The following is a 12,615-nucleotide window of genomic DNA, read 5'->3' as shown; positions in this document are numbered from 1 at the left end:
CTGTGAGGTGTGTGTGGCTGAGAGGGCTCTCACAGCAGCTGCCCTTTCAAGGACAACTACTGCGATAGCTATGGCTAACCCAAGGCCATTCTAGCAGCTGTAAGTGGAGGAGTGGGGAATCAAACCCAGTTCTCCCAGATAAGAGTCTGCACACCAAACTTGCTCTCAAACTGGCCATGCTGAATAAAAGAGGCAGTAAACCTCTGAAGACAAGGCCAAGGAGACAATATCAGGAAGCCCCTGCCTCCAGGGCCAGCGCTTGGGGTTCTGCTGCTGAAGGCAGACCCCTGTGCAGCGCCCCCCCCCCCCGCTCCTCTGAGAAAATAGATTGTGTGCACATGCAAAGTGCATGCATAGCACAATGAGCTCACAAAAAGTGAGGTCATCAAGCAAGCCATGTCCAGCGCTCCTTGCAAGGTGTGCGGCTCCTTGCAATGCAGGAAGCCTGATCGGGGGCAGGGGGAGCTGACACTTCGTCCAGTGCACCTTGCAAGGAGCAGGGACAGAAGCCCCGGCCCCGCTCAGGAAGCCTGACTGGAGGTGAGGGGAGCCGATGCTCACGTCCAGTGCGCCTTGCAAGGAGTAGGGACGCAAGCCCCGGGCTTGGCTCATGGGGGCAGGGGGCACCCTAGGCAGCTGCCTACCCTGCCTACTCTCATGCCCTGGCTCTGCCTGCCTCTATGCCCTGTTGGTAGCCCTCCAGAGTAACTGGTTAATCACTGTATCAGACAGGATGCTGGACTAGATGGACCAGTGGTCTGATCCGGTACAGCTCTTCTTATGTTCTAACAACAAAAGAGGGAGTCTTTCTCAATTCTTAGATCAAGGTTATAGTTTTCAATGTGATAGTCTGAAACTGTTCTCATTAGGATGAAGAAATGAACAACTTTCTGAAACCTACACAATACAATTACACTTTTTTGTTGTTGTGGTATAAGAAGAATGAACAACCCAACCAAGTAGTCTATGTACTTTGAAACCAATCTGGTGTACTGGTTAGAATGCAAGGCTATGATGGAAATACCTGTTTTAAACTCCCCCTTTACCATGAACCTCCAAAGAAGAAAAGACAGACATTAGAAAGCTTATTTAAGACACATGAACACATGAAGCTGCTTTATACTGAATTAGACCCTTGGTCTATCAAGGTCAGTATTGTCTTCTCTGACAGATAGCAGCTCTCCAGGGTCCCATGCTGAGGTATTTCATATCACCTCTTACCTGTTCCTTTTAACTGGAAATGCCAGGGATTGAACCTGGGACCTTCTGCCTGCCAAGAGATGCTCTACCATTGAGCCATGGTCCCTTTCCTCCTCCTGTCAACAAGATACCACATATGGCAACAGATCAACACTGGGAAGTGTACTAGTTGCCAAGTGAGTACCTTTTGCCACATGCAAAAGTTGGGGATGCCCAAATCTTGAGAGTCTTCAGTAACCTAGTGGCATTTCCTCCATTCCCTGATGACAGAATCTCTGTGTGAACTTTTTAGAGGGTGCCAGACTAGCTGTTTAAAAAAGTGGCCAAGAGAAGTAAGATTCTTCTTCTTCCCAACTGCACTTCAGTTCAATTAATCTTTGGTATGGAGTGGGCCATCCTGATTGTGTGTCTGGGTGTGCTGGGGAATGGGAGAAACAGCCCCCATTGCATTCTCCTCCCCCATCTTCTTTCATCCACACAGGGCACCAGGCTGAAACAGGGCATCCATATATATAGTTCAATGTCCACAGACCCACTTATGTGGTCAGTTCCTAATAAAATCCAGGAATCAACTGGGTAGTCTGATCCCAAGCATATTGGATTTTATGCATGGAAACATTTAATACATTCACAACAGCTGCCATATCTAAGGCATATGGGGATCTAATTATCCCCATCATTATCCTCTCCTGCATCTTAACCTCACAACAACCACCCTGTGGCGTACATTAGGCAAGAGTGCATGATCAGCCCAAGGTCACACTACAAGCATCCCTGGCAGAGTGAGGATTTGAATCTGTCTCCCAGATCCTAGTTTGACACTCTAACCCCTACTCCTTGCTGGCTCTTTTTTTTTTATGCACTAGGTGGCCAAACTTCCTCTTCCTTTAGAACACATATTCCCCTTTTGTCTCTAACACACTTTTGGCCTGAGGATCAACGGATATAAAATGAAAGAGTCATACATGAAGCTTCTACTGAATCAATTGATGAGGCATTCTTATACTTCATGTAATGTACTTGTGAGACTGAAAGAGAAAACTTGCGGAAGTAGAAGTTACATACTTTTAAAACTTTTAAACATCCTGAAAATACATTTAAATGTGTCTCTAACATCTGCTGCATTAGTGTTGGTGCCTGTCTCAGGACTGATTCACATGACACAAAGGCTCCATGACTGTGCTGAGGTCTTCGGATAAATCCTTGTGGGCATGCATGAGCTCTTTCATCAATAGAGTTCAGGCCTGAGGCAACTTCTGCTATTTTGTACTTCTCACAGCAGCCTAATGTTATATCCCACTTATTTTCTGTGACCCTTTTGGATTAAGGATAAAATGCATAGGAGATTGCAGGAGATTGCAATTGGAAGGGAGAAAATTTCTTCCATGAATTTGGTCCGTTTGTGGTTGATCACCTTAATTAACCCTTTATATTTTTGTAAGTGACTCAATGCTTTTGCACAGTCTTCCCTGGAAGACAGAACTGCTTTCACATTACCTACATTTTCTAAATACATTTCACACACATGTCTGGGCAATGATGAGTAGTGACTGAAGTGTTAGATTAGAATTAGGAGATCTTAATTCAAGTCCCCACTCTGCCTTGAAGTTCACTGGGTTATCTCTTAGTTTAACCTCACCAAGTTTCCATGAAGATACTGCTCTGAGCAGAATTTTTTAAAAATTAACAATAAATAAAACTGATGTTGCAAAACAACTCCACAGTAAATACATATTTAAAAAGTCAGATGCACATTTCACTATTGCAAAATGCATTTAGTTCATAACAGCTACATGGATGACACATATGGAAGTCCATTTACTGTAATGGCTCACATCTTAATATACAACAAAATCCTGCAAGACATATTATTGCTGATATTCAACAGACAGGTCATTTACTTCCATTTCTGCTTTTCAGCAGGGAAAACCACATTTGGGGATTGCATCAGTCTTAGTTATGCATAGGGCTGCATTTTAATGCCAAGAGTTTCACTGAAGTTACTTTTCTACCAGATTGCTAAGGCTGCATATTTAGCCACATGAAACTAGGGTTGCCAGACCACCCAGTGGAGGTGCGGTCCTCTGCTGCCAGACCCCACCACTGATCAGCTGACTGGTGGGAGAACTTACCCTGAAGAAGAGGCAGGTCAAAGTGATGTGCAGTGACATGTCTATGTTACTGCCTACATGACTCGGAAGTAACAGTAGCATATTGGGGTGACACTCTGATATTTGGGCAAAAACCCTGGCAGAAGCCCAATTTACAATAGAATTTTTGCCCAAATACCAGAGAATTGCCCCAACACCCCTGATGTGCTGACATCACTTTCAGGTAATGTGGGCAGTGACATAGTCATGCTGCTGCACATCAGCTGGGCCTCCCTCCTGCTTCTGGTATGTCCCCCCGCCGTCCCCTGCCAGTTGCCAAGGGAACATGGCAAATCTACATGAAACAAATACTGTGTGCCCACAAATAGTACTTGGGAGGGGGAAAACTTCTGAATAGTATCAAGGGTTAACACAATGATTAAATATATTCAAACTTGATTACAGCAGAGACTTACATTGTAGTAACAGGTTTAAGAAAGGCCAGTTGAAGTCAGCAAATATCTTTCACAGTATAACAGATGAGTAAATTTTTAAAAAATTGTCAGGCTATTGGGGAACATCCCCACTGCAGTGCAGCAGTAGTGTGGATAGGAAAGATCCATCAAGAAGTTTTTGTTCAGCACAGCTTCCCTGCATGGGAAAAGCCTGGGAGAGGATTTGTTTTGGCACTGAAGACTGGAAATCAGAACTGACAAAAACCCTGCAAGATCACATGGCAGGCACCAGTTTTTTTCTGCTTTAGTCTGCAGGGTGTTCTACAAAGAATACAGACAAGAATCCTGAAGATTAGTTTCTTTTACTCCGTTTTTTAAATTCCCATTCTAAAAATATCCATCCTGATCAAACTTCTGGAGAAAGTTTGTTCACGGTTTCATGTCATTTGGGTTTGCCCTAATACACATTACTTTTATTTTTGGACACTCCTATACTAAGGGCACAATTCAAAGCACAACACTCAGATATAAATCCCATTTTATCCCATGAAGCTTGCTCCAAAAAAAATGCAGCCTAAGTCTCTCACTTTATCCTGGAAAGAAGTTTTCTGTGACAGAACCAAACGCCAATGTCATGTAGCATTTTGCCATGCACTTAGTTTTCAAACTTTGGCGATATCAAGCCTACTTCACAGCAGCAGAGTCACTCACTCTGAATACAGTTGGATCTAAGAAGAGAAGAGAGCTAGCACCAGATGTGTAGGGAAAGGTCTGCAGAGTAAAAACACTTCAGTCACATGTGGTTTTCAAACATAAATCTGTCCTTTGGTGGAGAAATAAGTTTATTTAGGTCTTGCCTCTTGGTCTTTGAGGAGAGACAAGGAAGCGATATCTCTAATGGAAGGAAAATGCACTAACAAATCACAAATGTTTCAGAATGACTGAGCATCTAGCGGGTGAGTAAAGTGCCATCAAGCCACGGCTGACTTATGGTGATTCTTTCGGGTTTTCAAGGCAAAAGACTAACAGAGGTGGTTTGCCATTGCTTGCTTCTGCATAGCAACCCTGAAATTCCTTGGTAGCCTTGCAGGGTATCTATTCTAAACAAAATGTAGTTTCTTTTAGAGGCAGAGAATGAAATTAGGCTTCTGGGGACACCCTTAGGAAATGTGATCTCTCCCCCAAGCAATTTTGGGCATGCCTGCCTCCTTCTGGCCAAGTGAGGCAACTATCTAATCCCAGAGTGGTGACAGTAGTCAGGAAAGGGGCATGCTATTTTCCCCATATGACATTAAAAACCTAAGAACAAGGAAGGAAAAATGATGCGGGGAAAACTTCACCAAGCAGAAGCTACAAATAATAGGATGTAAAAATAAATAGCAACATTATAACCCATGCATGACAGTTTGGATCATATATGGTTACGATCATAGTCTAGGCTTTAAAATAAAAAACAGTAAAGTACATGCTACTTACCCATTCTGTATAGCAGCTGTGGGGTCGTATGTCAAGGCCATGCCAGCCTGCACACAGTTAGGGGGGAAAACAGAATGTTACTCTTTTGGTATCACATGCATGCATACCAGCCCATGGACAAAGGGAAGGGGGGATTAGTGAATCCCAAATTTCTTTTTGTATAAAAGTATCTGGGTATTTTCTAAAACTTCAAATAAACTGACATCAACTAAGATTTTATGCATTCAATACAAGAAGAGTTTTCCTTCCAAAAAGCAGGAAAAATATTCTTCCATTTATTTCCAAGGATTTTTCTCTCCTCCTACTGTCTATTAATTTCCGCAGCTGAGTGTGTCAAGCATTAAAAATACTAAATCTTCAGGCAGTACGTTGGATCCAAAGGCTCCATTGTATTACTGGCGGAAGGGGTTTTCCAATTCAAGGATCCTTCCTCTACTGGAACCAGAATGTTACACCACTGTAAGGCACCTTGCATCAAAGTAAATTACCATTAGTGGAATATATGGTTGCTAAGGGAAATACTTAGAGATTTTGTGAGTGGAACCTGAGGAGGGCAGGGTTTGGGGAGGAAAAAGCCCAGGAGATTTCCAGACACTACCTGGAGGTTGGCAACAGAGTGGAATAGGACCATTGGCTCCAGTCCCAGTTTTGGTTTCTATATACTGTAGGCCAGAGCTTTTTTGTAGAAAAAGCCCAGCAGAGACTCATTTTCATGTTAGGCCATACCTCAGACACCAAGCCAGTCAGAACTAAATTCCTGCTCAAAGAAAGCCCTGCTGTAAGCTATAAAAATTATATTAAAATTATAGCCTACAGAATCAAGGCTTAGAATCCAAATTCCTCAAGCCATTCTAGCCAACCTTGTGCCAATCTATCATGAAAAATATTTCAATGAAATGAATGGCTTTCTCTTCTGACTGACAGTGCAGCAAACCAAAGCAATCTGAGACGCGTTGTTTCATCAAAAGCAAGTAAAAGCTTTGCATATTCTGATGTCCTTCTGTGCCTTGGAAGAGTGAAAGCGAAACCCCTTCCTAAAGCAAAAACAGTCACTAACTTAAGTACAGGGTCAATTCTTGAAGGGCTTGTGACATGGTGCAAAATGAAGACTGAGAAAGCTGGCAAATGGGACAATCTATGAACTAGAAGACCAATCAGGGAGCAAAACAACAGATGAAAAACAGCTAGTAGGGATCCAGTATCTATTAATCCTTTGGTAGAAAAGAACAAACAATGTATAGAAACCATTTAGAAATGGGGGTGGGTGGGTGAGATAGAAAAGGATGGAACAGGAAAAATGAAACAGAAAAAGAAAAGTCCCTTGACAAAAAGTAGCCCAAGCGACAAGTTCTTTGAAGAATAAAGAAGGGAACATTAAGCATTCGTTTAATAAGATAAGCTTTGCTCAGCAGGAGAGTTAGCTTTCCTTTGATAATTTATGGCAGTTCACACAAAACACAATATACCACAATATTTTTTTAAAAAACTTACATTTAAAAAAAAATTAAACTGTAAATCAAACCTTTTGATGTAAGATGTTTTGAGCACACGAAAAGCTTAATGTTCTTCCCAGCAGAATGGGCTAAGAGAACCTTACTCTGATAAACATACTAACACAATGACAAACTATAAATGTAAGATCTGCAAGTTTATATCAGGACAGCATGTGCAGGTGCAGATTAAGATCTACATAAAATGGCATGGAGGGATGATTCCAGGCAATGAAGTATTTAATGTTAAGGAAAATAATAAAAAAAAAACCCTCACAAAATCATGTCCAAGGAAATTGTATTGGGATAACAGTGGCAAAAACTTACACTGCAATCTGGATTTGAATATTCAAGGCCTTAATTTTGACTGTTTTCATAACAATAAAAAAGGAATCTAGTGGCACCTTAAATGTCAATAAAATGTATTCTAGCATAAACTTCTATGCATTAGAGAAGTTTATCAGAGCTCCAACACATCTGGATCAACTCATGAGCTCTGACTCATAAAAGCTTGTACTGGAAGAAATTCTGTTAGTCTTTAAAGTACCACAGGACTTCTGTTATATTTTGCTGCTACAGACTAACACCCAACTAGATTTTTCACAGTTTCTCCTGACTGATACCAACAGAAACAACAGCAAAATAGGGCTATATATATTGCATACCAAAAATTCTCATAATGTTACAACAGAAGGCCAGTAAAACTGCTTCTTGTTCTAAAATTTATAAACCACCATCTGTGCTTCGTCCAGTGAATCTTCCTATGAGTTATGGCATGGATAGATACTACAGCTGTTGTCCTAAAGACACTTAGGAGGAAGCAAATTCCTCCAAAACCAATAAAACTCAAAGCTTGGTCAATGCATTCAGATATGAAAGGCAGTGAAAATTTCTTCTATGCCAAGGAATTTCCTAGATGCACCAGACTCTACTACAATCATTGACTCAGCTCTGTTCTCTCTCTCACCCTCTCTCATGCAGACATTTGTGATTTATTTCCCAATAGGGTTAAAGTTAAACAATTAAAATAATTGGACTGCATAATCATGACTATACTGTATTTGCAATAAAAACCTTGGTGTTTCACTGATGCTATTAATATGGATTGTCCAAAATTATAGTGCTAAAAGATGACAGCTCTCACACATAGTTATATCCTAGGCTTGCCAACTCTGTGATTGGAAATTCCTGGAGATTTGGGGGTGGATCCTAAGGAGAATGGGGTGGGGAGAGGGGGGACCTCAGCATCTTAGAGATCTTAAGAGTCCACTTTTCAGAGCAGCCATCTTCTCCAAGGGAAATTATAATCTAGAGATCATAAGACCATAAGAACATAAGAGAAGCCATGTTGTATCAGGCCAATGGCCCATCCAGTCCAACATTCTGTGTCACACAATGGCCAATATATATATATATACACTGTGGCTCCATATTTTTATCCAATCTCCTCTTAAAGCTGGCTATGCTTGTAGCCGCCACCACCTTCTGTGGCAGTGAATTCCACCCTTTGGGTGAAGAAGTACTTCCTTTTATCCAATTTAACCTGACTGCTCAGCAATTTCATTGAATGCCCGCAAGTTCTTGTGTTGTGAGAAAGGGAGAAAAGTACTTCTTTCTCTACTTTCTCCATCCCATGCATAATCCTGTAAACCTCTATCATGTCACCCCACAGTCGACGTTTCTCCAAGTTAAAGAGCCCCAAGCGTTTTAACCTTTCTTCATAGGGAAAGTGTTCCAAACGTTTAATGATTCTAGCTGCCCTTTGCTGCACTTTTTCCAATGCTATAATATCCTTTTTGAGGTGCGGTAACCAGAATTGTACACAGTATTCCAAATGAGACCGCACCATCGATTTATACAGGGGCATTATGATACTGACAGATTTGTTTTCAATTCCCTTCCTAATAATTCCCAGCATGGTGTTGGCCTTTTTCATTGCAATCGCACACTGTCTTGACATTTTCAGTGAGTTATCTACCACGACCTCTCTCTTGGTCAGTCTCTGCCAGTTCACAACCCATCAACTTGTATTTGTAGCTGGGATTTTTGGCCCCAATGTGCATTACCTTGCACTTGGCCACATTGAACCTCATCTGCCACGTTGACACTCACTCACCAAGCCTCAACAGATCCCTTTGGAGTGCCTCACAATCCTCTCTGGTTCTCACCACCCTGAACAATTTAGTGTCATCTGCAAACTTGGCCACTTCACTGCTTACTCCCAACTCCAGATCATTAATGAACAAGTTAAAGAACATGGGACCCAGTACTGAGCCCTACGGCACCCCACTGCTTACCGTCCTCCACTGTGAAGACTGCCCATTTATACTCACTCTCTGCTTCCTATTAATTAGCCAGTTTTTGATCCACAAGAGAACCTGTCCTTTTACTCCATGACTCTTGAACTTACTAAGGAGCCTTTGATGAGGAACTTTATCAAAAGCTTTCTGGAAGTCAAGGTAAACAACATCTATCGGGTCCCCTTTGTCCACATGTTTGTTCACCCCCTCAAAGAACTGTAACAGGTTAGTGAGGCAAGATCTTCCCTTATAGAACCCATGCTGAGTATTCCTCAATAACTTGTGTTCAGCAATGTGCCTACTCATTCTGTCCTTGATAATGCTTTCTACCAACTTTCCCGGTATTGAAGTCAGACTGACTGGCCTGTAATTTCCCGGATCTCCTCTGGAACCCTTTTTAAAGATGGGGGTGACATTTGCTACCTTCCAGTCCTCAGGAATGGAGGCAGATTTCAATTAAAGGTTACATATTTTTGTCAGGAGATCCACAAGTTCAACTTTGAGTTCTTTCAGAACTCTTGGATGTATGCCATTCGGACCTGGTGACTTATTAGTTTTTAATTCATCAATCAGTTGTAGGACCTCCTCTCTTGTCACTTCAATTTGACTCAGGTCTTTCAACACCCCTTCCAAAATTAGTGGTTCTGGAGTGGGCAAACAGTTAAAATCTTCCACAGTGAAGACTGAGGCAAAAAATTCATTCAGCTTCTCAGCCATTTCCCTATCCTCCTTCAATAATCCTTTGACCCCTTGGTCATCCAAGGGCCCCACTGCCTCCCTGGCTGGTTTCCTGCTTCTAATATATTTGAAGAAATTTTTATTGTTGGTCTTTATGTTTTTTGCAATATGCTCCTCATAGTCCCTTTTTGCCTGCCTGATAACAGTCTTGCGTTTGATTTTCCACACCCTGTGTTCCCTTTTATTAATCTCACTTTTTCCACTGCTTAAAGGAGTCCTTCTTACCTTTTACAGCTTCCATTACTTTGTTTGTTAACCATGCAGGCCTTTTCTTATACCTGTTTGTGCCTTTCCTAACTTGTGGTATATATTTTATCTGAGTTTCTAGGATTGTAGTTTTAAATAGCCTCCAAGCTTCCCCAAGGGTTTTGACTGTATTTACCTTTCCTTTCAGTTTCCTCTTCACATGCCTCCTCATCTCACAGAATTTACCCCTTTTAAAGTTAAACATGGTTGTGCTGGTCTTTTGGGGCATCTCCCTGTTTATACAAATGGTGAAATCAATGTTATGGTCACTGCTCCCAAGCAGTGTGATCACTTTTACATCACCAAGTCTTGGGCATTACTTAGGACCAAATCCAGGATTGCCCCACCCCTGGTAGGTTCTGTGACCATCTGCTCCATAGCACAGTCATTGAGAGAATCTAGAAACTCAATCTCTTTCTCTCGACCTGAACACATATTGACCCAATCAATCTGCGGGTAGTTAAAGTCACCTATTATGACGCAGTTTTTACATTTAGCTGCTATCTTTAATCATTCCATGATATTATAATCATCTTCTATCTTTTGATTTGGTGGGCGATAACAAACTCCCATAGTTAAATTTCCTTTTGGGCCCTCTATTTTGACCCAAAGCATTTCTAGAAGGGAATCTAATTCTTTAACCTCAGTCTTACTGGACTGTATACCCTCTCTGACATACAGAGCCACCCCACCTCCCATCCCTTCCCTCCCTATCCTTCCGATATAACTTATATCCAGGAATCACCGTTTCCCACTGATTCTCCTCATTCCACCAAGTTTCTGAAATTCCCACAATGTCTGTTTCCCCCCAACACTAAAAATTCCAACTCACCAATTTTACTTCAAACACTTCTAGCATTTGTATACAAACATCTATAATTTCCCTCGGTAGGGATATAAATAAAAGTTTATTATTATTATTATTATTCCCAGGCAAGTTAGGCCCGCAACCTTCCTCCTACCGCCTCGAGACTTTGGGAGACACTCCATACTGTTTGTCACCATCTCAGTGGACAACTCTGATGCATTACCCGGTAGAAAAGCAACAGCTAACCCTTCATCTCTTTGAGATGAGTCCTCCTGAACCAGAGACATTTCATCTCCTGTCAGCTTTCCCCCAAGATTTAGTTTAAAAACTGCTCTGCCACCTTTTTGATTTTAAGCGCCAGCAGCTTGGTTCCAGCTGGGGACAAGTGGAGACTGTCTCTTTTGTACAGCTCCTGCTTGTTCCAGAAAGCATCCCAGTGCCTAACAAACTTAAACCGTTCCTCCCTACACCATTGTCTCATCCACACATTGAGACTTCTAATTTGTGCCTGTCTCTCCAGCCCTGCACATGGAACGGGTAGCACTTCTGAGAAGGCTACCTTGGAGGTCCTGGCCTTAAGTCTCCCACCTAGCAGCCTAAATTTTTCCTCCAGGACCTCACGACTGCATTTCCCCACATCACTGGTGCCAACATGCACCACAACCACTGGCTCCTCCTCAGCACTGTCTATCAGCCTATCTACAACACACGTAATGTCTGCTACCTTCGCACCAGGCAGGCAAGTCATCATACGGTCAGTACACGGTTTTGCCACCCAGCTGTCTACTAGCCTAAGGATCGAATCACCATCTACCAAGACCCCCCCCTCTCTCCCTTCCCAGGGATGGTTCCTTGGCATGAAAGGATACCCGCTCACCAACTGAAAAAGAGGTCCCTTCTGAGGGCGCATGCCCTTTATCCTCAGCACGGTGCCCTGTTCCCTCTCAACCCTCATGCTCCATGGCAGCAATGGGGCTGCCACGTTCAGAGTGGAGCTCATCTAATACGTCCCCGAAAGTCTTCTCCAAGTGCCTAACTGACTGTTTCTGCTTCTCCAGGTCAGTCACCTCGGCCTCAAGGGTACAAACTCGTTCCCTGAGTACCAGGAGCTCCTTGCATCAAGCACACACCCAAGACTTCTGTCCCATGGGCAGACAGTCATACATGTGACACTCAGTACAAAACACTGGAAAGCAGCCACCCCCCTGCTGGCATTCTAGCTTCATGATAGCTTTTTAAAAATATACAGTCCCCTTTTAAATTCTATTTGTTTATGTAGCTCTCCTTCTGGGGGGTCTACTTACCTTATTGGGAACACAAGGGAAATAGGGATCTGTGTTCCTTACACAGCCCCCAGGCTAAGAGTCACAGGGCCAAGAGCCCTTTAGCTCTCTAAAAAGGCGCAGCTTAATAATGCAAAGAGGGTGCGGTCTCAGTCTGCCCCAGAAACACAGCTACTCCTAATCAATCAGCAACAATCACCTTCAGCCCACTCAAACCAAACAAACAGCAGTTCCCCAGCAACCACAAATTCAGAATTTTCAGCAATCACACAGTCACACAAACTCAGAAATTCTCAGCAATTCCCCCAGCTATTTAGAAAGCGAATCCTCACCCTTATAGGACTTCTTATCTGCTCTCTCTCAGAGCTCTCTGAAATGGGTTGTAATTCTGTGAGATCTCCAGGCCCCATCTGGGGGTTCACAATACAATGAGAGAAGTCACAAAGAGTTAAAGAAAAACAATGACCTAAAGGTTACTGTGACTCAATTACAATTTCTCACAAAGATAATACAAATTTACTAGCACTAA

General features: G+C 42.5%; 1 protein-coding gene across 6 annotated transcripts in view; it reads right to left on the bottom strand.

Moving 5' to 3' along the window:
• Positions 1-12,615, bottom strand: part of RBMS3 (RNA binding motif single stranded interacting protein 3) — a 1,175,542-nt gene that overhangs the window by 106,817 nt on the left and 1,056,110 nt on the right. For all 6 annotated transcript variants that reach the window (XM_060248818.1, XM_060248816.1, XM_060248822.1 and 3 more), the window contains one exon: positions 5,222-5,268. In XM_060248818.1, the coding sequence (XP_060104801.1) occupies positions 5,222-5,268 (47 nt within the window). The remainder of the gene's footprint in view (positions 1-5,221; positions 5,269-12,615) is intronic.

The sequence above is a fragment of the Heteronotia binoei genome, chromosome 10 (assembly GCF_032191835.1).
Source record: "Heteronotia binoei isolate CCM8104 ecotype False Entrance Well chromosome 10, APGP_CSIRO_Hbin_v1, whole genome shotgun sequence".
NCBI classification, from domain to species: Eukaryota; Metazoa; Chordata; class Lepidosauria; order Squamata; family Gekkonidae; genus Heteronotia; species Heteronotia binoei.
This window is presented reverse-complemented; position numbering and strand designations above follow the sequence as displayed.